This window comes from Trichophyton rubrum (assembly GCF_000151425.1).
Source record: "Trichophyton rubrum CBS 118892 genomic scaffold supercont2.1, whole genome shotgun sequence".
Taxonomy (NCBI): domain Eukaryota; kingdom Fungi; phylum Ascomycota; class Eurotiomycetes; order Onygenales; family Arthrodermataceae; genus Trichophyton; species Trichophyton rubrum.
Window position 1 is genome coordinate 1181699 of NW_003456428.1, and position 23747 is coordinate 1205445.

The 23747-nt window shown below is 48.2% G+C and overlaps 9 protein-coding genes across 13 annotated transcripts; 6 read left to right on the forward strand and 3 right to left on the reverse strand.

Moving 5' to 3' along the window:
- Positions 1 to 1246: 1246 nt before the first annotated feature.
- Positions 1247 to 2238, forward strand: TERG_11570 (uncharacterized protein). The gene has a single exon (XM_047750669.1). The coding sequence runs from the start codon at positions 1876 to 1878 to the stop codon at positions 2194 to 2196; it is 321 nt and encodes a 106-aa protein (XP_047605111.1). The 5' UTR covers positions 1247 to 1875; the 3' UTR covers positions 2197 to 2238.
- A 3690-nt stretch (positions 2239 to 5928) lies between these two features.
- TERG_00455 (ribosome-interacting GTPase 1) lies at positions 5929 to 8025 on the reverse strand. Its single transcript, XM_047747596.1, has 3 exons — positions 7116 to 8025; positions 6677 to 7033; positions 5929 to 6606 (listed from the first exon to the last, which is right to left on the reverse strand). The coding sequence occupies exons 1-3, from the start codon at positions 7380 to 7382 to the stop codon at positions 6418 to 6420; spliced, it is 813 nt and encodes a 270-aa protein (XP_047603556.1). The 5' UTR covers positions 7383 to 8025; the 3' UTR covers positions 5929 to 6417.
- Positions 8026 to 8524: 499 nt separating this feature from the next.
- On the forward strand, positions 8525 to 11126 carry TERG_00456 (uncharacterized protein). Of its 3 annotated transcripts, XM_003238416.2 has the most exons (5): positions 8539 to 9162; positions 9277 to 9348; positions 9494 to 9631; positions 9710 to 9767; positions 9869 to 11126. In XM_003238416.2, exons 1-5 carry the CDS (start codon positions 8887 to 8889, stop codon positions 9982 to 9984), a joined length of 660 nt encoding a protein of 219 aa, XP_003238464.1. In that variant the 5' UTR covers positions 8539 to 8886; the 3' UTR covers positions 9985 to 11126. The 3 variants fall into 3 exon arrangements, with proteins under 3 accessions (XP_047605113.1, XP_047605112.1, XP_003238464.1); XM_047749102.1 differs by having other exon boundaries at positions 8525 to 9162; positions 9710 to 11126; XM_047749101.1 differs by having other exon boundaries at positions 8525 to 9162; positions 9494 to 11126.
- Positions 11127 to 11308: 182 nt separating this feature from the next.
- TERG_08656 (uncharacterized protein) lies at positions 11309 to 11821 on the reverse strand (the record flags this gene model as incomplete). The annotated part of the gene is made up of 2 exons (XM_047748994.1): positions 11309 to 11579; positions 11748 to 11821. The coding sequence occupies 2 exons, from the start codon at positions 11819 to 11821 to the stop codon at positions 11309 to 11311; spliced, it is 345 nt and encodes a 114-aa protein (XP_047603557.1).
- A 572-nt stretch (positions 11822 to 12393) lies between these two features.
- TERG_00457 (uncharacterized protein) lies at positions 12394 to 15142 on the forward strand. The gene is made up of 2 exons (XM_003238418.2): positions 12394 to 14225; positions 14291 to 15142. The coding sequence occupies exons 1-2, from the start codon at positions 12445 to 12447 to the stop codon at positions 14343 to 14345; spliced, it is 1836 nt and encodes a 611-aa protein (XP_003238466.1). The 5' UTR covers positions 12394 to 12444; the 3' UTR covers positions 14346 to 15142.
- A 150-nt stretch (positions 15143 to 15292) lies between these two features.
- On the forward strand, positions 15293 to 16964 carry TERG_00458 (uncharacterized protein; the record flags this gene model as incomplete). The annotated part of the gene is made up of 3 exons (XM_003238419.1): positions 15293 to 15440; positions 15588 to 16069; positions 16155 to 16964. The coding sequence occupies 3 exons, from the start codon at positions 15293 to 15295 to the stop codon at positions 16962 to 16964; spliced, it is 1440 nt and encodes a 479-aa protein (XP_003238467.1).
- A 1689-nt stretch (positions 16965 to 18653) lies between these two features.
- On the forward strand, positions 18654 to 19940 carry TERG_11571 (uncharacterized protein; the record flags this gene model as incomplete). Its single annotated transcript, XM_003238420.2, has 1 exon — positions 18654 to 19940. One exon carries the CDS (start codon positions 18654 to 18656, stop codon positions 19938 to 19940), a length of 1287 nt encoding a protein of 428 aa, XP_003238468.2.
- Positions 19941 to 20045: 105 nt separating this feature from the next.
- Positions 20046 to 20814, forward strand: TERG_11572 (uncharacterized protein; the record flags this gene model as incomplete). The annotated part of the gene is made up of 2 exons (XM_047750670.1): positions 20046 to 20621; positions 20689 to 20814. 2 exons carry the CDS (start codon positions 20046 to 20048, stop codon positions 20812 to 20814), a joined length of 702 nt encoding a protein of 233 aa, XP_047605114.1.
- A 740-nt stretch (positions 20815 to 21554) lies between these two features.
- TERG_00460 (uncharacterized protein) lies at positions 21555 to 23656 on the reverse strand (the record flags this gene model as incomplete). Of its 3 annotated transcripts, XM_003238421.2 has the most annotated exons (7): positions 21555 to 21893; positions 21956 to 22293; positions 22353 to 22453; positions 22513 to 22657; positions 22714 to 22828; positions 22894 to 23385; positions 23468 to 23656. In XM_003238421.2, 7 exons carry the CDS (start codon positions 23654 to 23656, stop codon positions 21555 to 21557), a joined length of 1719 nt encoding a protein of 572 aa, XP_003238469.2. The 3 variants fall into 3 exon arrangements, with proteins under 3 accessions (XP_003238469.2, XP_047605116.1, XP_047605115.1); XM_047749104.1 differs by lacking the exon at positions 23468 to 23656 and having other exon boundaries at positions 22894 to 23169; XM_047749103.1 differs by lacking the exon at positions 21555 to 21893 and having other exon boundaries at positions 21911 to 22293.
- Between the last annotated feature and the right edge of the window lie 91 nt (positions 23657 to 23747).

Below are 23747 nucleotides of genomic sequence, written 5' to 3' on the forward strand. Positions count from 1 at the left end.
TTCACCGCATGTACCGTATACATTATGATTCGGCGATGTGGATGGCATGCTAATAATGGGCAGCTCCTCAGGCAGTGCCCAAAAAAAAAAAAAAAAGGGGGTTGTTGACAGCCCCAGCAAGGAACCCCCTACACGACACAGCACACGCACCAGAATACCCTGAGAGACGAGGTTAGTGCCCTGTACTGAAGAAGAAGCATGGAGAAGCATGACGAAGGGTCAAGGAAGAGAGATGGAGTATACTTCGCCTGAGTGATACATGGCGGCCGGAGAAGGGGAGTTGATACGAACCACCCGAAGCGTACCACAGGCTGTGACGATACTCTGCCCACCCGTATCCCTCCTCTCCAAGATCAAGTAACAGTAACTTACTTACTGTGCATGATAATTAAGCTACCGCAGTACGCAGTAGTTTAGTGCGGAGAAGCCGCGCTCCGTCGTATATCCTCGAGCTGGTTGCAGCGCCTCCTGATTGGGCTGCAATGCAGAATATTCCTCTTCCTAGCTGCTGGTATTCTCTCTTGTGTCCATGGCCAGGGGGGGGAGGGAGGGGGATATCGCCGCCCACATCCGTACCTGGTATGAACATCTCGGCTGCATGGCCAGGGAACAAGGCTCTAAGCACGCTCGCCATACAGAGATGTAGGAGGCATAGGGAAGTCCTTTTTTACTCCATCGCTAGTGAGTTAACTAACTATATACCTGCGTGTATTGAAACATTACTCGCAGGTTTGACTCGCACTTCTCTCTGCGGTGGCTTGCCCTGAGAGAGCCCGCATGGAATAACCTCAAAGAGGTTAACTAGTTGGCTAACCCACTCGGTAGATGCAGAAGAAGCCATCCCTCGTGTGAGAAGAGCAGAGAGAGGGAGGGAGAAGCCCTTCGAGATGATCAGTAATCCTCTTGTAAGCACTAGCTAGGGCCCTTTTCCGGTCTGTAAGGGGCTGATGATGGCTTCAAGCAAGGGAGACGGCAAGCTCTGCCTTTCGTCCTTTTGTCTTTCCTATCATCGTCTTCTCTGCCTCCAGCATAGTCCCGTTTTCGCTAACTCTGCTCCAGCGTCGTATGAAGGTCGTACTCCCCCGTACAGGGCCCCATCCCAGTCATCTCGCGTGGTAGAAGGGGGGAAAAAACAGCAAGGAAGAAGGGGGGAAAGGCCTCTAAACAACAGCAACGAAGTATGAATACAAGATACATATACTTCCCTGAGAGTAGAAAAAAAGCATCCCTCCCCTTGTGGAGGCCTCGGAAAGGGGTTTCTACCGCCGCGGCAACCTCGAGCCTCTCGTTCGTTTTGCTGCTCACTTCAACCCCTGGCCGTCGTGCTTCTCCTGAATCGACAAGACGTCAACTTACATATCAAAACTCGAATGTGGAGGGTCATATAAGTCGTATCCCGGCCCTTAACGAACATTAACTATAAGTTACATACTTAGTATGTCCTCCGTCCCAGCCTTGCTTCCCATCGACCGATTTGGCAAACGGAAGGGGACCAAGAGTGCGATTTGATGCCTCTCATGCCCTTTTTTCCGCTCTCTTTCTTCTCCTTTTCGCCTTCCCCCCTAGCTAGTAAAAAAAGAGCCACATTGTATACAAGACTTGTCTGCTTCCTGGCGACTTTCAAGCCAATCCCGACAATGCAGGAAGTAAGATAGCGGATGGAGTAGGTGTTGGCTTTTTTTGTCTGCACCTTGCTGGCCCTTTTCATTGTTCAACCCGCAGCGCCCCCCCTTTTTTTTACCCTGAACTTGCAACCAACATTTTGATATCGTCTCCGATTTGCTTCCCACAGAGCATGGGAAGGGAGCTTGGACGGTAATCAAGCTTGGCCCACGGAGAAGAAGAAGCAGCAAAGAGAAGACGAGCAGAGAGAAGATGAAGGGAAGACAGCACAAGAGAAAAGAAGAAACGGTGCATAAAGGAGGTACACTGCATCATAATAGCCAATATTCCGCATCTCTTTCGAGAACCCTTGCAAACTCACCAGCATCTTCGCAGTGCGTAACTCGACTTGACTGCATCTTGATGGTACGATGCCTGCTTCGTTCGCTCTCTCGGCGTACATGCGTGCATGCATACATTACTCAAGTAGCCTGGACTAGTCGGGACACTCTCTGTAGCTCAAAGCGTTCTCCTGCTCGCTGCCTGTCCGTTCCCCTTGATCCACCAGCGGCAGGCGGAATATCCGCCGATTGACCATGCACCAAAACCTGGTACCGAAGCCCCTTAGCCTCCCTTATTATTACTATTATTATTATATAGACATACATAATCGCAGCGGGTAGATACCCTGTCATCGCTTCCAACTTCTTATATTATACGAGTCAAGAAAGGGCCGGTTCTCTCTCCTCGTTCTGATTATAGATTCAGCTACTCAAGCTAATATATACACACACCGCCAGGATGTCTCCCGTCTCGACCTGCTCAAAGTGGACCGGATGCATGTCCATCTTTTACTACCCTTTCTCTTCTCTTCTTTTTTCTTTGCTGTCCTTTGTTCCGGCTGCTCTCACTGAGATCTGGTATGTACATGCCGACGGAGAGCTTGGACAGCTACGATATATGTTATGCACAGTGACATGCGTCGCGTCTGTCTGTACACGGGTAAATCCTGTGGATGATGATGTTGATCTGATAGGATGACAGAGCCGTCTCGATTTATTTGTACAGAGTACAAATGGCATATTACATCGCATCATGTACCTAGCCGGCTGATTTACAAGCAAAAAGACAGCGGAGGGAGTACTTTGTGCTCGGTACCACCAGCGCCTGCGTCGTCGATACCCATCTCAAGCTTGCTCTCAGGGCCTTCTTTCTTCTACAACCAGGACCAACCTGATATATCGAGATGGACCCTAATCATCTCTGTTTCCTGTCTTTTCTTTCCTTTCTTTTTCTTCCCTCGCCTGGTCTGTTCTTTGTCGGGGATCGACTTCTAGTCCGATTCTGCAGGCTTAAAACCAGAGATCGACGCTGGACGTGAAATGTGCACTGTCTCGATTGGAGCTGGTTCTCGGTTCTTCAGCATCGCATCTCATCCTCCTGACGCTGGACGCCGTACGGAGCATACTTTGTTCTTCTTCTTCTTTTTCTTCTTTTTCAAGCGATCAAACGGCCATGTGAGATAGACGTCAGTGGCGATGTTCACCGCTCTATCAACACGGCCTCCTCTCGCTACCCATTTCATTCCATACGAGCTCGTTACAGCTGCCAAGGGTAGCTCAGGAGGAATGTCGAAGACGATATACATGCATGCCCATGTTATCCCGCTGAAAAGAAAAAAAAAAGAAAACGAGCATACATAGACAGTTGCCAAAATCGGGTTGTCAAGTCTATCTCTTCTTTTCTTCTTCAGCTTCCTCTCTCATCCCCTAATTTTCATGGCGCCCTGCGTATACTAGCGAGAGAATGGAAAAAGAGAAGAGACCGAAGCAAAAGCCTCCTTGAGGAAAGATGTGAAAACAAAAAAGGAACGTTCGATGCCTTTTTTTTTTCCTGGTTGCTTTCTTTTTTCGCCCTACACATCCGCCGTCTAGATAGCTAGCTCTGGTTGTGTGTGTGTGTTTTGGTCACCCAGAAGATGCTTCTTCCAACCCGCCCGGGAAATCAGTCGCCATCACCATCCTCATCCTCCCCCCGTCTCACTCCACAGCCATCAAGCTCAGCATGGGCGGGTCACACAAAGAACCCCCAGATTGATGGGCTGCAGATCCATGGTCCTCCTCGACGGGTTGTGTCCCTTGACACAGATTTTATGTTTGGACGGTTTATTTTGCCTTGGCCGACGACGATTGCTGTAAGACAAAGACATGCTTATTACCCTGGTTATTATTGTTAATATCATTACTTCGACTCTTATGCTGCTTTGTCCTTGCGTGGTGGATGGCTGTCTGGCTGACATGTCGCACACGGGTTGCAATCTAGGAGGGTATATAGCGTCCAGTTAATCTAAAAGACGGTTTAAACCCCGATCAAACTGGAACTGGATAATGGTTTATGCTGGCTGGAATGCACTATTTGCCTTTTTAGCGGCTGCAATAGCAATCTTTATTTTATTTATTTTGCTCGCCGGGCTCTCTCGGGGGTTTTTATGATGGCCTAATCGGGATAGGTCATACACAATACACCATAGGGGGTGGGTGGGCTGGCGGATGCCTCGATAGTAGCGGCTATCTGCAATATTGGCCTTTGGTGGTTATACCGATGATCTCAACGGCGAGATCATGTCTGCACCGTGTCCTGTCTGTGTATCTGTATAATCGTCAAGCTTAGTCTATTCTTCCCTCCTGGAGCTGCCTGGTGCCTTTCCCCGGCAGATGTCATCCGAGGACGTTGTAAAGGGCAAAAAGAGAGCATAACTTATCATTATCACAGCCATGATATATCCTCGCACACACGCATACACACCTCCATTCCCAGCTTAAACGCCGCTTTCTTCAGCCGGCGGATGCTTTGCTGTTCTTTTTGCCTCCCCTTTTCCTAAACCTTGGGCTATCGCTCTAACCACTGAACTATCACGCTCCTCTATCTGCGGGATGCTGTCTTGCCTTGACTTTCCTATCTGGCCATGGATTGAGATTGCCCATTATCTCTTTTCTGCATAAGTCGTTTGATACCAAGCCCTCTTTTCTTTTGGTTGGTCCTTTGATGTTTGACATTTGAGGTTTCGAAATCTCGAGTTTCAAACAGAGCGAGATCTCTGTCTTCGCCCCCCCCCCCCCCCCCCATCTACCAACCAGCTATCCCCCGTACAATGTAAACACAACACCACACACACTCGCTCACTCTCTCCCTGTCTCTCTTCTCTGCAGTGTATGTGCAACGGTAGTATTTATTATCATCCCAACCAGGTCAATGGAACGGTTCATGATTGGGAAGCACTGATTATTTTCTCCTTTCCCCCGGTGATTGGATAGGATACAAGTGTTTCAATATTCATCCTCCCTGCCCCAGGTCATTAACTAGAGCGTCATCGGCAATTCAACGCCGGAACACCTTATCGGGACCGAAGTATAAGGAACCAGATAGCGCCGCAGGGACAGGGAGAGATGATACATACATTTTACTTACTTAGACACGTTCGATCGTCTGATAAGTGCCCTGTGCATGGATATGGATATGGATATGGATATGGATACCCGACTGCGGCCTCGGGCTGAAACCCCCTGCCTGGCCTTACCCGAGAGTCTCCGTATCAGAGAGCCATCTGCTCCAGACCTGACTGGCACAGCAAGCCGGAACGATTTCGTGTCCAGGCCAGAGCTTCGAACTATCATAGACTATCAAATGTACTCTTCATGCAGGCTTCCGGGTTGCGCGGCAGGGACGAAGATACACATACATTTATACAAATACGCACACATGCAGCACGCAAGACACAAGACACCCAAGACAAATTTAAAAAAAAAAGGGGGGGGAGGGCGTCGAGAGGAATCCTTATCCTGCATGCGCATAGTGAGCAGACGAGCAGGGGCCAAGGATTACAGGGCCAAAGACTTCTGTCTTGCATCATTGCCCATGCGAGATGCGAAGCATGCATACACTACATAGCCCTGGCATAGCTTACAAATGCAATTATTGGACTACGACGACCATTTCATTTCCATCTGGGGGTGGCTTATCGACTCGAGCACGGTTGGGGGATTGGAATGAAGGGGAACAGACGGAACTGCTCTTGAGTTTTGGATCTATTGTCTCGAGACCGCTATATTAACTTCTCGTTTGCAAAAATAGCAACTAACTATCCAGATGTATAATCGGTCTCGACGAGGCGGGCGGTGATGTTGACGATGAAGAAAAAATAGAATAATGTATTGCGATTGACTTTTGTGAGATGGTTGCCAAATTTCAGCATGAGCAGAAACAGACAGATGAATAACTATTGTGTTTGCGTGCTATTTTATGAGTTTTTTTGCTAAAATTCAGTCTTTTCCATGGCCTGGTAATTTTTGGGCTGCGCAACCTCGCCTCCCCCCAACACCACCCCCTATTTCCTTTCTGCCTAACTAAACAGTTAATATTGATAGCAGGATTTCAATTCATCAATCATTTCCACAAGAGTGCATTGCATCAGTTGCGTCTGCTGCTGTCCTTTTCGCCTCCCTTCTTCTTCCACCTCTCTCCTTTAACCTCCCCTCTTACATACATTCCTTGTCTTAAAAAAGCATATTTTCTCAAGACCAAGCAAGGCATATAATTCAATTCCACTCCTCCTGAACACGTCATCCCGTATACCCTGTCAGCTATCAGATTCAAGACCATGCTCTGGAGTTGCAGTTCAGGGTAAACTGGATAGCTGTGTGGAACATCCCAGCTCCACGGGCATGGATGACCCAGGAAAAGAGTTATAGGGAACCCAGTTCCTTAAAGTATACATGCATTTATCGTTTGACGATTGTTACTAATGATTAAGGCATGTTAGTAAAAAGAAGATGATATGCATGAAAGATGGGAACTACGGAACGGAACGGGCATGGCCCACTTACTTATGTCTTCGTCCGCGAGTTCGTGGCTCAATCCGACTCGTTGTGGTTGATGTTTGACGGAACGACCGTAAACGATGGCATGCTTGAAGGACTCAACGATAGATTTGTGGATAGAATTGCACTATCATCAGGTTAATAACGAAAAAAAAACCGGGACAAAAAGGGAGAAGGAGGAGGAAGACGGGACGTACGAAATCTTCGACAGTACAAGCAGTACTTCTCAAGACCACTGGCTCGTTATAATCTGGATTCTTGCCCTTGGGCTTGGTATAGACTCTTCGCAGGTTGAGTTTCTCCCACATCAGCTCGAGGAGTTCGTCGATATTCCATCCTCTCTCCGAGCTGATGGGACAAGCGTTGGGGATACGGTATAGTAGATCCAGCTCCTCGATTGAAATAGCATCGATCTTATTCAAGGCGTAAATCACAGGTATATAAGAACGGCTTCGGGCCTCAAGAACATCAATCAAGTCGTCAATCGTGGCGTCGCAGCGGATTGCTATATCTGCCGAAGAGATTTTGTATTCGTTCATAACCGCTTTGATTTCCTATACATCTGATGAGATACTGTCTTTGTTGGAATGCCGGGGAGAAATGCCGAGCAAGAAAGGACAAGAGAATTCCACATACGCTGTGATCGATATGGGTCAGGGGTACGGTGTTTGTGATGGCAATTCCTCCCTTATCTTTCTTCTTGAAGATAATGTTCGGAGGCTCCTTGTTGATCCTTATGCCGAACCCTTCTAATTCGTTCTCGATGATCTTCTTGTCGGTCAAGGGCTTGTTCACGTCTAGAACGATGAAGATAAGATGGCATGTTTTGGCAACGGCAATGACCTGTCTTCCTCGACCTTTGCCGTCCTTGGCGCCTTGGATGATTCCAGGAAGGTCAAGCATCTGGATCTTCGCGCCGTTATATAGGACCTGACCGGGGACGGTGGTAAGGGTTGTGAATTCATATGCGGCAGCTGTGTGATGTACGTATCAGCACAGGGGGATGTGTCAATTGATAAAGGGGTATAATTTTTAAATCGACCGACATACCCTCAGAATGTTGTCCGGTTAGCTTGCTCATGAGCGTACTCTTACCCACGGATGGGAATCCAATAAAGCCACTGATACGTTAGCTGGCCATGTCCAATTGAACTGATTCAAGTACCTGAAGCGTGGGAAAAACATACACACTGGCAACACCGGTACGCGCAACATCGAAACCAGCTGTGAAAAATCACATCAGCCTTACTGCCCTAGTGCATATCCATATTTTATACCCGTGTGGGTGTCAAAGCATACCTCCACCTCCACCACCTCCGCCGCTCGGGGTGAGCAGTTCACGCTTTAGCTTCGCAAGCTTAGCTTTCAATTGACCTATTTTCCACTGTCAGATCTATGACACACCCTGGTAGAAGACTGTTCCAGATCGTACCCAAATGAAACGAGGTGGCTTTATTCTTTTGGGTTTTGGCCATCTATATAACGATAAGGCATTGTTAAATAAAACATGCGCGAAACGTGGCGGGAAGGTAAAAATAAACAGCTTCGGAAGGGTACCGACTTCGGCCTCAATCTCTCTAATCTATAACAGCGGAAACAAGACGACATGGTTAGCTATATCTTGTTCGTGGGTGTGTTAGGATTAATTGATAGCGAACCTTGTCCACTGTGGTCGACATGATTGCGGTAGTCTGCCGGATACGGGGAAACGCTGCCAAAAAAAAAAAAAAAAAAAAAAAAAAAGAAGAAGATAGAAAAATAGATTAGCGCAAAATAGCTGACGCTGCGCTGGCAGGACGGAAGATAGGATCGCGCGAGAGATGCAGTTTTGCGCAGTTATATGTTCACCAAATTGGCAGCGGGGGAAGTTTTAACAACCTCTCCATTGCTATGAATTCACGAGAAAAAAAAAAATAGGCGGCTTATCCGCGGCTTATCTAATCAAATCTTGATCTTATCTCGGAGCTTAAATTTATCCGTGAACGGCTTAATATCACGTGATTTGTTCATGTGACCCGGTCTGAGCCCTTTCGGCGCCCGGGAATATCCGTAGAGGGCGCGCAGCAACGGGATTGGTCGGAGGGACCCGAAACCACCAAAGTGGCGTGGAGTCAAAAGGGAAAAAAGGATGAAACTACGACTGCGGCCACTAACAAGTCTGTTCACCCAAGGTGCGAAAGGGATAAGAGAAGAAACCCCCGTGAAATCAGGACAGGTTTCCCATCCCCCCTAAGACCATCCAAACACCCTAAAGAGACAGCTGTATATATCTTGCCATCATTACTCCTCTATTCTTCCAGTCGGCAGCTGCCTACCCTTTTGCCGAAAGCCAACACACACAGTCACACCACACCCCAAGTCTGCATCACCGAGGGTGAAGAAAACTGTTGAGATCCATCGAGTCATCATGCCATTCATCGAAAACCAGACCGCAACGGCAGATCCCATCGTCCCAGTGGACGTCAAGGGGAAAGATGCCTTCCACAAGCTAGTAGACGACCTCAGTGCCGTCCTTGGACCGTCGTCGGGCCTCGACTCTGACGACGTAGACCCCATGGACATCCAGAAGTTGATGGAGGGATACGTATCGAACCACGAGGAGTGGCAGCGATATGCGTTGGCAGATGAGTCCAGAGCCTATACCAGAAACCTCGTAGATGAGGGCAACGGCAAGAGTAACTTGGTAAGTCAAGGAGTAGCCAGCCAGCATCGTTGAAACCCAAAGAGTCCTAGGAGTCTGTGGTGCGAAAAGAACATGAAGGAGACCATCTAGCTAACGTGGCAAAATGGAATGCAGCTCATCTTCGTCTGGAACCCTGGAAAGTCCAGTCCAATCCACGATCATGCTAACGCTCATTGTGTAATGAAGGTAGAGTATTGACCCTTTCTTTTTCTTTCCTTTCCCTTTGGGAGAGCAAAGCCGAAAGAGCAAAGGCCGAGAGAGACCAACGGAGAGAGGGAGTGAAAGCAAAAGAGCCCACCGTAGCTGATCGTTATCTCTGTCCCTGGTGTAGATCTTGCATGGTTCGTTAAAGGAGCACAGATATGACTGGCCAGAGCAGGACAAAATCAACAACGGCGAAGCCTGCCCCCTGACAGTCACCAAGGAGACCATCCTTCGGGAGAACGAAGTGGCATACATGTCCGACAAGGTAAGTTCTACCTCTCTTTCTCTGTATATCCGACAGCGGATGCTGGCTTGGTTGGCTAGGCTGACATCAAACATCCAGCTTGGCCTGCACAAGATCTCAAACCCGGATCCAAATGACTTTGCCATCTCTCTGCACTGTAAGTAGTATGAGGACTATGGTCCAAACGAGACCTACCTTTTTTTTTTTTTTTTTTTTTTTTTGGCTAGTACCTCTGTCTTGCTGACATCTGGCACCCAGTGTATACTCCTCCAAACGCAGCTCACTTTGGCTGTTCTCTGTTTGATGAGAAGACAGGCAAGTCCCATCACATCAAGCAGTGTACCTTCTTCTCCAACAGGGGCTTGAAGCTGTAGAGAAGTCTTTGAAGCACGATTAGTAGATGAAGATGAGGATGAGCTTCCATCTCTGCCTGAGTATCAGCGTGGTTGAAGAGCCAAAGCTATACCCTCAACCTCGCCCGGCAGCCCATCCCATCCATCATCCCAGGGCAGCCATCCAACCCCCTTTCGAGTGTGCTGCTGCTGCTCTGTTACCTGCATTTCATATCATGACCCAACTCTCTTCCCCCAGCGTGATGATTGTGCTTTTATTGTGCTTTTTTTCCTGTGCCTGTTCCCATCTTGGGTGATATTCCCCCTGTGTTTTTCAGCTTGCTGTCCCTTTTCCACAGAGCAAGACTGGTGATAGAAAGAAAGAAAGAAGAAGAAGAAGAAGAGAAGGTGAAGATAGAGATGGAGGAAGTCTCTTTTTTTTCTGTGCAAGCCATGTCTCTGGCCGTCCGTCTTTTCTTATATGTGACCACCCCCAAGCCTCTGCCTGCCCTCTTGCTCCTCCACAAGCCCCCTTTAGTGAGTGCGAGTGGCGGACCCGCGCAAGCACGCCATCCCAGCTGCTCCTGATAGGCCTGTTTCAACGACACTAGACCTGCTTAGGCAATCCAGTGCCGTTTTTAGCGACGGGCCTCCCCTTGTTTCCCTTGCCGCTTTTTCCTTTGCTGACTCATCATGTATATACCTCGTTCTCTTTTCTCTCTCTCTCTTCACCCTCTGCATGTCTAATATTCCTATTGTTATTGCTATTGCTATTGCTGTCTAGCTAGTTATATGCATATATATATCTCCTCTCAACTTCTCTCAACTTCTCTCGCTTCTTCGGCTTCTCTGTCTTTACCTTCTGTGTGTAGTGTATACTTGAAGTCGACCTGTTTTGTCAGCTACGACTCTGTAAGCATGACTTTTGGCTGAAGGATTCGGCGTCTAACCTCCCGGCCGATAAACAAAGAAAGTAACATGGACGCTCTTGACTACTTACTTAGTACCTCGAAGGCAGCAAGACCGCAAGACCGCAAGAGCAGGCCTCGCTGATAGCCCGGTGCAGATATACCCCGATGAAACAGCGTCCTCGCAGCCATGGAGACAAGTGTTTGTCGTTCCCGCTACTTTAAGATGCATAACATTATACCCCAGAGACACGCACTTCTCCTGCTGCTTATACCCCCCCCCCCCAATTCAAGGGCGTGGGATACATGTCTAAGTTCTCCATAGCTCGGTGATAAGCCCGGGTCCAGCTGGTTATGCGTTACCGTTCTCTCTTTCACCGTCTCTAAAGCAGGTCTTCTGGAGTTTCCAGCAGATCCGGATCCTTTCTCGTCGCCATTCACAGATACAGTCCATACGACTACCCTTTCCTCATCAACCAGCGATCATGGAGCTTCTCTAGCTTGAAGAGCTCGGGCTTGACAGGGCACCTGGTCTCCCTTGTACTGGACATGAGTACTCCGTACTGCAGAAGAACTCCACCGTTAGATTGCCGGTCCATCGCTGCCGCTTTATCGACCGGGTATCGGTATTTACCAGGGATTGCTCTCTGAGGACCCATCTGGTGCTGGTCCTTCACAGGCAAGGGTTTGTTGTCCAGTTGTCCAGAGGACCGGATCAGTTGTCCGTGTCTAGTCGATCAGATAATTCACGCTAGATCGCATGCGTACAGGTCTCCAACCGACTCAAGCTTACTGTTTGGGTCGGAATCTAGACTTGTTAGGCCTGTGAAATAGCTGGTTGATACAAATGTTAAGCAACGTTATCTGGTTCCAAACTTCAGCGACACACTTATATACGTTTTTATATCGTTTCCTAGAAGATGTTTGGAGTTGGTGTACTTAGTATCGCGTCTAGATTGATACTCAGGCATGCTATCTACTACTTTAAAAGGCACCAATATCAGGCACTCTAGCATCTACGCCCTTCGCTAAGGAAATGCAAGGAGTGTCAGCTTTTAACTACTATAGGATGAGGCCTTTACTGCATGTAAGATCTACAACTTGTATCCTGTTTATTTTTAACTAGAGCATAGCTATGGAACACTTGAGAAGAGTAGATGGACGAGATGTCCCTGTAAGTTGCTGGATATCAAATGGCCATTAAGCATCAGGGTAGATAACTAAGCGCATGAAACGAAGCAGCCTGCACCAGAATGGCTGCTAGTAAACACCCGTTCTAGCATCATCATCATCATCATCATCATCATCATCATATATCGAAGAGACCGAAGTTGAGATCGTATAATGTCTAATATCAAAATAACTGTTATTCCGCCGTTTATGCTTTTTCTTGCCTGGACTCGACGTCGTCATCCCCCTGGGCCTCCGTCCGCTTGGCTCGCCGCGTTTCTTTTTCTCTCCGCCCAAGCCAAAACTTCTCCTTTTGCGATTCTGATAGATAAATATCCAAACAGAAAAAAAAATACTCGCCCGCCCCCGACAAAGAAATCCCAGCAATGAGCTCTTCTGGTCGCGCGTCCGTGTTCCACGAGGCATGAAAGGACGACGGTTTACCCTTCTCGCGGGCCTGGCGTCCCTGATTGTTCTGCTCTTCATCTTCTATGCGCCAAATTCGGACGAGAGGCCTATCATACCAGCTCCAAACCCCGGCATTTCTCCAGCAACAGCACCGCAACAGCCGCCGCCGGTCGAGTCCTTTGGCGACGAGAATATTAATTACAATAACCCCGCCGGCTCCACGGGCGATGATCTGGCCCAGCATCCGATCGAGAGGCTGATCCAGACCTCCAGAGAGCAGTTCAGGACCACCCATTCACGACAGTCAAAGACCCTGCAGCAGGCTGCTACCGAGTACCGGCGTCGATATGGCCTTCATCCGCCGCCGCACTTTGACGTCTGGCTCAAATTCGCCCAGAGCAGAGGCGTTCAGATGATTGATGAATATGATACGATATACCACACCCTACTTCCCTTTTGGGGAGTCAAGCCAAAGACCATCCGGGAACGAGCAAGGGAAGCTATAGGCTTTGAGAATGCTCTCATCGGACTGATGATAAGAGATGGGAATGTTACGCTGGTTGACGGCGGTGGAGAAGGCGAGCAGTGGAAGAGGGATGCGATCAAGGGGATGATGGCGACTTTCGTCAAGTATCTACCTGACATGGACCTGGCCTTCAACATACACGACGAACCGAGGGTCGTCATGGCACATTCTGACCTATCACGACTAGTCGCTGACGGGAAGCGAATGACGGCTTCGAACGGACAGCAGCAGGGGCTCCAGAATCGGTGGTCTGCACGGCCGGAGGGGTTGAATAAGGGTGATAGAATCGACGAAGTCAGACGCACGAGATTCAACAGGTTTGCTCATCAGCCGACGTGGACGAATTCACGGATGTCCTGCCCTCCAGACAGCCCTGCTAGACAGCTGGAAGATGAGCCCGTGGATAACATGTCACAGTACTCGACATCTCCCCTCGGGTTCATCTCCAATACCACTGCCTTCTCAGACATTTGCCTGACCCCTTCTCTACGGCAGACTTTTGGCTTCTTCGAACGACCAAATGCCCTTGATATAGTTCATGACCTCTTTCCTATCTTTTCACAAAGCAAAGTTTCCTCGTTTCAGGACATCCTCTACCCAAGCCCCTGGTACTGGAACGGGAACGTCGCCTATGACGCAAATCAAGATATGGACTGGTCTGTCAAGGAAGACCAGATGTACTGGCGTGGCTCGACCACAGGCGGCTTCTCACGAGCAGGTGGATGGCGCAGACAGCACCGTCAGCTATTTGTACGCAACATCAACAGCCTGAGCCCCACGAATATCCTCGAGAAGAGCCTGGAGACTGGTCGCTGGGCCGTGAAGCAGATTCAACGGAACGCCCTGAGGTCTCTATTCAATGTGAGCTTTAGCCACGTTGGCCAATGTGATCCAGAGGACTGCGAGGCGCAGAAGGAATACTTCACCATCGTCAAGCCAGCGAAACAGCAAGATGCATGGAAGTTCAAGTACCTTGTCGATATTGACGGAAATGCCTTCAGTGGGCGGTACTACGCCTTCCTTCTAAGCAAGAGCTTAGTATACAAGCTTGCTCTCTTCCGAGAATGGCATGACGAGTGGCTTCGGCCATGGGTTCATTTCATCCCCCTCAGCTTCAGGGGAACCGAACACTACGAATCTGTACGCTACTTTGCAAAGGAAGAGCCAGGCAAAGACGAAGCATTAGCTATTGCACAGGACAGTCAGAAATGGGCACGAAAAGTTTTACGCAATGAGGATCTTGAGGTGTGGTTTTTCAGGCTTTTATTAGAGTGAGCTCCCCCTTGCTACCTCCCCGTTATCACCATAAAGTTACCACGGCTAACGCGAGTCATAGGTACGGCAGAGTCATCGATGATAATCGTGAACGATTGGGCTTTTCAACAGGGTAGAGAAAAAGAAAAATATAATATACGCTATGGGATGGATTTGTTATCTTATTATTTATAATGGTCGTTTTTGTCTCGTTGTCTGGTTTCCCTTCCCCGTTTTCTTTCCGTGACCACTAGAAGGCAACTTTATATATGTATTTCCCCTTTTCGTTCTTGCTTACTTTCCTTTTCTACATTATTTATTTTATCTTCTCCTTTGGACCAAACAACAGCCTTGTATCATTAGCTTTTGGTGACTATATACCCGGTTTACTATTTGACTAGGCTTGATGACGTTTTGCTTGCTTCTCTGCTGCCAGCCGTTCCAGCCTACACGTATGCGATGAAGCCATCCGCGTAACCAACCACATTCTACATTACATAGATGAATAGCTTTCATCATGCATTCCAAGTAGGTCTGTCTACTTCTCAACTTCGTTGGCATTTCAACGTCCGTACCCCGTCCATACCAGGTACCTACAACTTCCTTTGGTGGAAAATGAAAACTCCGAAACTCAACTTCTATGACATCATCTCTCGCTCTCTGGCCCTCTCAAACTGCTCGTCTGCTCTCCATCTTCTTCTCTCCCATCCTTGTCCTGCCTGCAGCAACAACGTAATCCAGCCTCGCTGATCTCTATCAAAGAGCCCTGCTACAGGGATGAATATCACAGTCACGACAACCTGCTCGCTGCCGTGCTATTGGTCTACTAGCCTACCCCTTGCCACATCTCCGCAGGCCTTAACAAAAGCTGCTTAGAAACAAATGGACCTGATAAGGCCATGCGGAACTTCCCCATAACCGAAGCTCCTGACATAACCATTTACATAACAGCATTTCCCGCCCGCTACAACCACGTAGCTGTTTATTTTTTTGGTTATATTTTTTTATTCCCCGTCCTGGTTCGGAGTAACAAGACAGATTACTTTTGATGTTTTGGTAGATACCAGAGGCAAATGCTATCAGCATGGAGCATCCAGTCTTGAAGATGGCGGTGGCCATCTTTTCTTTCGTATATGGAATATTCACGTCGGTGAGATACGGAGTCACTGCAGTCCTCAGTGGTGTGCCGTTTCGACAAACCACTGAAAAGGAGCGGTTGGAGTTTCAACTCGGTTCGTATGAGTGAACGTCCCTTTTTCCCGGAACCCTCCTTGTTACCGCACAATAAACAGAGGGAGAAAAAAAAAATAGGGGGATGATTGATCCTTCGGATGTGGCTATTTTCGTCGATAGCTAACACTGATTTTCTCTGGACACAGCATCAGATAGATTCTGGAATCTCTCAAAGAATTGGAAGAATTTCTCACATTGGTTTATGACTTTGCGGAATGGGTTCAAAGTCCACTATCTTGCAAACGCCTCGCCTGATGAAACCGTCGCCTCAAACACTGGGAACCAGCCGCTGGTCATATTCCTGCATGGATTTCCGGATAGCTGGGCCATATGGCGGCACCTCCTCTCGTCGAGCTCAATTGGAGAGAAGAGCGTGATGCTTGCACCGGACTTACCTGGATACGGGGGCACGGATTCGTTGGACGTATATGGTCCTACAGAAATCCTGGAGACGTTGACAGAGTTCATAGCCACCGTGAGAGACCAATACAACGTCTGCGATGGCGATGGCCGAACCAAGAGGAGAGTTATTATAGTAGCTCATGACTGGGGAGCTATACTCGCTTTCCGCCTAGCTGCAGAAGCCCCCCAGCTGGCAGATAGGTTCATCATCTCCAATGGAGTCCTGGTATGCTCAACTATTCCTATTTCCTTTTTTTTTTTTTTTTTTTTTTTTTCTGCCTGCTAATACGATGCATTGTCCCTGGCAAAAGCCTGGCTTGATGCAAGACAATATCTCCCTATCGATCGAGTCAGCGCACAAGATGTTTAAGACTTTCCTCAGGGAACCATGGCGCTCGCGGCATGTGTTGTGCAAGTCTATCAAGGCTCTAGCCCCAGTACTCCGCCAACTGAAGAAGTCCCAATATATATTCGTCTTCCATCTACCCGTACCGTTAGTTCGCTATGTTGGCCATGGAGGCAATTATTCGTTTTTAAGGTCGATCCACGAGCTAGCTGCAGGGAAAACCGGCGAATTTACAGTGCGAGATGCACAAGAAGCCATGGCAAGCACTCTGGGGCCTAGCATTGAAGAGCTCAAGACCAAGACGGCGGAGGGAGAGGCATACTCTGAATCTGTCCGCATTCGCGCTGAACAAGGGAACTTCAAGGACACAACGTCATACTACCGCCATGGAGCAGTATCAGGCCCTTGGCATAAGTCTCTGGAAACCATCTCTGCCTTACATAGCATCTGCCCTGATGAACGCCGGAGAACAAGCTGCGGAACAGGCGTGTTCGACCCTGCCCCTGGGGCTCTAAAGGCAAACGCCACACTGCTATGGGGCATGCTAGACCCTGCGATCGATAGTCATTTGGCCCTGGATGGAATAGCCGATCGACTTATCCAGGGAAGTCAGGTAATCGTGCTGCCTCGATCCGGCCATTTCACGCCCATGGAAGTGGAGGGCCGAGGAGCCCTTGAAGAAACAGTGCTATGGGCCGTCGAGGGTGAGACAGGCGATGTTGGCCAAGCTGTCTTGTCTGTGTACCCTGAAGCGAGATTGGTCGCCCGTCAGTAACTCAATAATTGGTTAAACAGCTACTCCATAGCTAGGAAGAACAACTGCTGCGAAACTACACGAATTGTTGCATCTTCTTCCTCCTACCATGGGTTATGAGCATCTGTTCTTTTAGTTAGCCTGCAATATGCAGTTAAATGTTCAAAAATATATGAGCGAGGCAGAAGGAAAGGATGGCCGGTGTTGTCGTTGGAGATTGCGATCTGAGCGTTCTGATTCCGATTCCTGTACTTCCTTGCTTTTTCTCCAGGCGTTAGCATAATACCTGTACTCCATTTTGATAGTATATAGTTCTCATCGGAATGCATGTAACTATACCTACATGATTGTGACTGCTTCCCAGGCACACAGAGCAGCTCCCCGGGTTAAACCCCCAAGGCCAAGCTCGGCTTCGAAGTGGATAGTCAGGTTGTAGTTGGCTAGTTAATTAGCTAGCGCCCGCAAGAGATGGTTAGAATCTCCATCAAAGCTATCCACACCGATGCATATATCTTTAATTGTATCAAGCTGTGGCAAGGCAATAAACGGGCCAACTGCTGGCACCCCGTAACACAGACATAGGCTCGTTTCCGCCGGCTGGTGCTACACAGCAAGCTCCACGAGAAGTTACCAAGCTAGCCAGCTAGTTACCAGCCAGCAGCCAGCAAGCAACAGTTCTCGAGCAGTGAGCGGTACAGCCCTTCTGCTTACCCCCTCGCTTGTTATCATATGCAATATCGCGCAGGCCTGGAGGGATCGCTTGTTGGCTGGCAAGGATGCGGTTGAACGAGATTAAAAGGCCGCAAAGCCGGGAAAGGTTGCGAGAGCACTGGTACTTGGTTTCTTGGAGCTCCAGCCGTCCTCCAACTCACGGACTCTTCTTATTCCTCTCTTCGTCTTCCCTTTTGACCACTAGCCAGCAGCGTCCTGAGTGAGCTTATGGAGGCGGCCTGATTCCCTTCTGCTACCTAAGTTATCAAAGGGTGCAAGTCGGGTGACGTTGGAAGAAGCTCTCCTAAGCCGGTGATGCGCGGCAGAATAACCCAAGTGATCACTTGAACGACCAGCTTCAAACCTCCAACTACTTCACCAAACGTCCTCTCTCTCACACCCACATACGTACACCCGCTCTCTCTCTCTCTCTCGGTCTACCTCGCCGGTCTCATTCCCTTCGGCTCTCTGTTATCACGTTCCTTAATGGTTGCCGTCCCTCTCAATTAAATATCAGACGAAAGGAGGAGCCTGCCTTTGGAAGCAGCTCGCCGTGGGTTGCGCAACAATGTCTGGCCATGGAGCTGTTTACTGCACGGTTTGACCCCGCTTGAAGATTGAGATAAACTCCTAGCTTCGAGTGCTGACTTGCTGACGGTGATTTATAGATCCTTCTCAGCGATAACTATGTTCCTGGTCAGTGATAAGATAGCAGGGTTGACCCTACTTTATGATAGTTTGTTTGTTGATGGTTTCTACTAGGTGCTATGGTCCTAGCCCATTCCCTGCGGGATAACGGGACGAGGGGAAGGCTGGCCGTGCTAGTAACGCCGGATACTCTGCAGCCGGGAATAATTGACGAGTTGAAGGTCGGTCGTTTACTTGAACAAGAAAAATAGAAACATGATTGTATTGCTGACAAGCACCATATAGACCGTGTACGACGATGTGATACCAATTCCTCGGATAGAAAATGCATACCCAGGGAACCTTTACCTCATGGATCGCCCTGACCTTATTTCAACATTCTCGAAAATAGCTCTATGGAAGCAGACCCAGTACGACCAGGTCGTCTACATTGACGCGGATGTTATAGCCCTCCGAGCGCCTGATGAGCTTCTTACACTTGATGTCAAGACAATAGCTGCTGTACCGGATATTGGATGGCCTGATTGCTTCAACACTGGTGTTATGGTATTACGGCCGAATCTCCAGGACTACTATTCCCTCCTTGCCTTTGCCCAACGCGGTATAAGTTTCGATGGTGCGGATCAGGGTCTCTTGAACATGCATTTCAAGAGTTGGGATAGACTCAGCTTCACGTACAACTGCACACCTAGCGGACACTATCAATACGTACCCGCATATCGGTATTTTGAAAGCACTATCTCACTAGTCCATTTTATTGGCCCTATAAAACCGTGGGGAACTGGGAGAAGCACATCGTCGCACCATTCACCATATAGCCAGCTATTGGCGAAGTGGTGGGCTGTGTATGACCGTCATTACAGGAGAGGTCCTATCTACATCACTCCAAATCGTCATCACCAGACTCAAACCGTCTCAAAGGAAACTAGCCATAGCATAGGATCTGTGCAAACTTCAGTACCTAAAAAAAAGGGTTGGGAAACGACAATATATCCACCTGCAGAGCTTGAAGAGAAGTCATACTCAGATCACAAGGGTTCGGTTGCCCCTGAAACGGATACTTCTGCGTTGAGTAAAGAGAAACATGTAGAAACCGAGGTGCGCACACAGGTAATGGCAATAAGTCAACATGAGCCTGTCGGAGGGACTTATGAAGCGGTGGTACCTAGCAAGGAGGGCCCGGATACACATATCATGCCTCCAGAGAAACTATCTACTAGACCTGATGTTATTAGCATTGAACCCGTGCCCACTGACATCCCCAACCTAGAAGAAGGCTCTCAGCCAAGCTATCATCCACCACCTAAGCCGATGATTAGTGCTGTGCCTCACTATGTTCGTGGAGAAGAACATATCTCGGTCCCCATTTATCATGGAGAGCCACAAAATATACCAACTTATATGCCCCATGTAGATGTCAACACCCAGCAACCTCACCCACCTCATTTGCGGGTAGACCAAGGAACAATCGAGCCACAAGAATCCGATATCCCATTACTAACAAAGGGAGCAGGAGAAGATGAATCTGCCGATGAAAGCGCAACGAAAGATGAGCCTGTGGCCCTGCATACTGCGAAAATACAACCCCCTGAACGCACTTTCTCTCCACCCTTAGCATTCTGGGATGCACCACGGTAAGAATTCGCCCCTTGAAACCTGTAGGCAGGTTCTAATATATGTAGTGCGCCGCCACCGGTGGATTCAAAGCCAGAAGCAGCCTCATTTCCTGTACAGATCTACACAATGTCAAAGGACACGGAGCTTTTCCAGCCTCCCAAATCATACCCTGAGGCTCCAAAAGACATGTACTATCAAGTTCCAACAACAGCTCCTGCTGTTCGAAGGCAAACATCTGCCTTCCCATGGGAACGGAGCGCTCCGGCCCCAACGCGGGTTTTTATAGGGGAGGATTCCGAACCCAGCCAAGCTCCTGAGGTTTCAATCTCTTCCGCTCGGCAAGGCGTTTCCTCAACCAAGGAGAGTACCTCTGGCGGGTTTGAATCGTATTCCCGAAACAACGCCTGGGACGACATGCCAGAAATCGAAAAGTACATGCGCTCACTTCAAAAGCCACGTCGTGCGGGCGTATCGGTCATTACAGGGTCTACACATGCCAGAAAACCATCGACTGGATTGAAATCTCCAGCCAGGAAATCTAATCTGCGTCAAACACATTATCCACCAGAACATGACGTGCCCAGCCCGGCCGTCACACCAGCTCTAATCATGAGAAGGCCAAGTACCTCTTCAACAGCGGACGATCACTGGGAAAATGAAGAACTTCCTGCTGCTGAAGGTGTCCCTAACCAGGCGGAATGGGTGGGTCTCACGGTTAATGCATTTATATCCCTCCTTCAGGCTAGCTACTTATACTGGAAATTCACAGAACCCCATACAACGACTGAAGGAACTTCAGCGACGTCAGTCGCAATTCCTTGAAAGACACCTTGACCTTAAACCACAGGAGGCTGATGGCGATGGTGCCGTCAGATGCCAGCGGAATACGAAATGAGATTACCATTTTGAGACGGTTGCTCTGATCCGTACCAGCACCACAGCGTGGAAGGATATACCTCCAGGACTCGGCTCCTGATGTGTTCATCCTTTGGATACTGAGTGGCCTACCTATATTACTGTTGAGTTTCCTTGGTATAGGATAAGCCAGCTGCTTGTATGTAGATAGTGATGTATCTTATTTTTAACACAGTTATTTAATCCCACTGCTAGGAAAAACTGAAGATCGATACATACGGGGAATTTTATCAGTCTGAGTTAGGCATAATACTTGAAGGAGTTTGCTCAACTACCCAAAATAACAACCCACTATCGATCGACATATAATATTACGAGTATTCTAACTTGCATCTGTACAGTATGAACGGATATCTCTAACTTTGAAGTTGTTAAGGCGATGATATCTCACATTAAGACAAGGGCGGGAAACAGGATAAACTAGTGTTATATTTATTTTCTTTTCATGTTAACGAGCAGTGGATGCGTATGGTACTTCATGCTCTAATATGCCCATGAGTGCCATCAATTCCCAGATTCAACCCAAACCAGAGACACGATCTCAACTTAATGATGAAATATATCTCAATTACCAGGGGCGAAGTCAAGAAGAATTGACATGAATAACACAGAGCAACAAGAAGGAAAAGTTCAAATAGGGGTTTCAGGGGTGGTGTGTGGGAGGGTGTGGCATGATTCTCGTTTTTCTTTTCTTTGCTTTTTTCTATGTCAGGATCGGGCTTAAGGGGATGTTTGCATTACTTCACCATAACTTCCAGCAGCAGTGGTTGCAAAATATCGCACGTCAACGTCATCGTCTTGCTGTAACTTCTCAAGATTTGGAAGGATCTGTTGCTGGATGATAGTTTGACCACGGGGAGATGGAGTGGCAGCCTGTTCGGACTTATCAGCTTCGCTGAGAGTCCCTTCCTCTGGAAGTTTTCTAAGGGTGTCTATTATGACGGAGTATGACTTTGCAACATTGAATCTGATGTTGGGAATGTCGTCCGTCACGAGCCTATCCAAAATTGGGAGGATGGAAGTCTCAATCATTTTCAGATTGATGACAGGGGCAAGAGTCTAAATTGTTATTGAGATTAGATATAATGACGGGGAAGGATGTAAGGTGAGTGGACACTTACGGTGATGGCGAAGCAGGTTGTCATTCTGTAGAGGTAGTTAGGGTGTTGACCCATAGCAGTGACCTTTGGAATTATAGAGCCATTGGCCCAGTCAACGCCGAATACTTCTGTCAATTTCTTGAGATTTTGGGTAGCTGCTTCTCGGATTGAGAATACAGCATCTCCTAGCCAGCCAAGACATAGGCTGTTGAGCTGTTCGTCGAAGAACTTAACTCCCAGCTGGCTAGCAAGAAGAGGAATATACTCAATAATTGCGAGACGGACACGCCATTGCTTGTCTTCGGCAAGCTGTACAATCGCAGGGAGTAGAGACTGAGACAGGAGATCAATTCCAATGACTACAGTCGTGGGTCAGGTAACACAGTATGCTAAACTTTATGCTGGACGGAGTACATACCCTTATTCACCAGCTCCAGTTTGGAGATAATGTGCAGTCTAACATCAGGAAATTCGTCTTTCAACATCTGCAAGAACATGGGAAGAAGATGCGAAATTGTCCTGGTGGGTATTTATTAGATTGGAACTCAATAGAATCAAAGTAAAATGGGTAGATTTACTCTTCCTTCCCTAGAATAGGGGCTAGACCGCTGATCTGCATACCCAAAGCGGCTCTTACATGTTGGGATGGGTCTGATACGAGATCTTCAATGCTTGTCATAATCTCATTTAATAGTGTCTCACGGTCAAGGAGCCGACAGAAACCTGGAGTCATGTCAGTCTTTGGATGAGGAATTAATATTTGGTGGCGCAAGGCTAACCTGGAATCTGCCCGGCAATAGCAGTGCGGACCTCTGCTTCGGTATCCTTGAGGAGCTTGACGAAAGCTGGGACCAGGTCACGGTTGACAACTTCCTCATCGACAGCTTTTGCGATCTATAAGGCGTCAGCAATATCCGGGACACGATGTTCGGTAAAAGGATTGTATATGAGGAAGCTACCTTTTCGAATTTGTCTGCAACCATGTATCTTACTCTCCAGCTTTTATCTTCAAACAGATTTCGGAGTGCTGTAAGAAGAACGCCATGGCTAGATTGCTGTTCCTTGGGGATTTCCTCTGCTATGGAAATCAAAATTTCAACGGTTAAGAGTCGGACACTGTCCTGGTCGTCGTTTGCCAAGTTCTGGAATAAAGGAACCATCTCCACTATAATAACCTGCGAATCCATCTCCTTCACGAATTTTGCTAGGTTGTTGGCAGCCTGCCGTCTAACCATAGGGGTATCGTCGTGAACTAATTGCCCAAATTGTTGTCGTAGCCCCTGCTGTAAGGCTGGAGAGGCAGTTCTGTAGGGAGTACAGTAGAGGCCGGCCGCAGATATCTTAGAGGTAAACCAGTCTGCCTTTGAGAGACGGATTGTCAAGGGTATAAAATTGTCTTCGATCTGCCGGGGGGAGAGTTGCTCGCAGATCTTGTTGAGGGACTCTACGGCCTAGCAAGAAATAAAGCATTGTCATGTCAAACGCGGTGTTCCATATGAAGATTAACAGACATGAAAGCCAGTGTAATCTTACCTTTTCTCGCACCAATGGCTCCTCTATGGCCGCCAAATGCTCCAAGGGGGAAAGCAGGACGTGTGCATATTCTGGCCCACCGACGTATTCCACAAAGTTTCCAAGCTCTTCACTTAGAGCGGTCAAAACCTCATCTTCATCCTCGACTGAGTCTAGAACAGTAGAGAGATCATCAATAACAATGCTCATCCATCAACAACACAATGTCCCGGGAAGAGGTGAAAGGGGGAGTGGGAGGTCTTCACAAACCATCAAGGAAGGGCACCAGCTCGTCTCGCGT

Bases quoted from the DNA above. Each gene is read 5' to 3' on its own strand.
- TERG_11570 (XM_047750669.1), top strand. From the start codon at position 1,876: ATGAAGGGAAGACAGCACAAGAGAAAAGAAGAAACGGTGCATAAAGGA.
- TERG_00455 (XM_047747596.1), bottom strand. From the start codon at position 7,382: ATGCTTGACCTTCCTGGAATCATCCAAGGCGCCAAGGACGGCAAAGGT. The intron at 7,034-7,115 runs GTATGTGGAATT...TCAGATGTATAG, and splicing joins TGACCCATATCGATCACAGC to GAAATCAAAGCGGTTATGAA. The intron at 6,607-6,676 runs GTACGTCCCGTC...ACCTGATGATAG, and splicing joins CTTGTACTGTCGAAGATTTC to TGCAATTCTATCCACAAATC.
- TERG_00456 (XM_003238416.2), top strand. From the start codon at position 8,887: ATGCCATTCATCGAAAACCAGACCGCAACGGCAGATCCCATCGTCCCA. The intron at 9,349-9,493 runs GTAGAGTATTGA...TCCCTGGTGTAG, and splicing joins ACGCTCATTGTGTAATGAAG to ATCTTGCATGGTTCGTTAAA. The intron at 9,768-9,868 runs GTAAGTAGTATG...TCTGGCACCCAG, and splicing joins CTTTGCCATCTCTCTGCACT to TGTATACTCCTCCAAACGCA.
- TERG_00457 (XM_003238418.2), top strand. From the start codon at position 12,445: ATGAAAGGACGACGGTTTACCCTTCTCGCGGGCCTGGCGTCCCTGATT. The intron at 14,226-14,290 runs GTGAGCTCCCCC...CGCGAGTCATAG, and splicing joins TTTTTCAGGCTTTTATTAGA to GTACGGCAGAGTCATCGATG.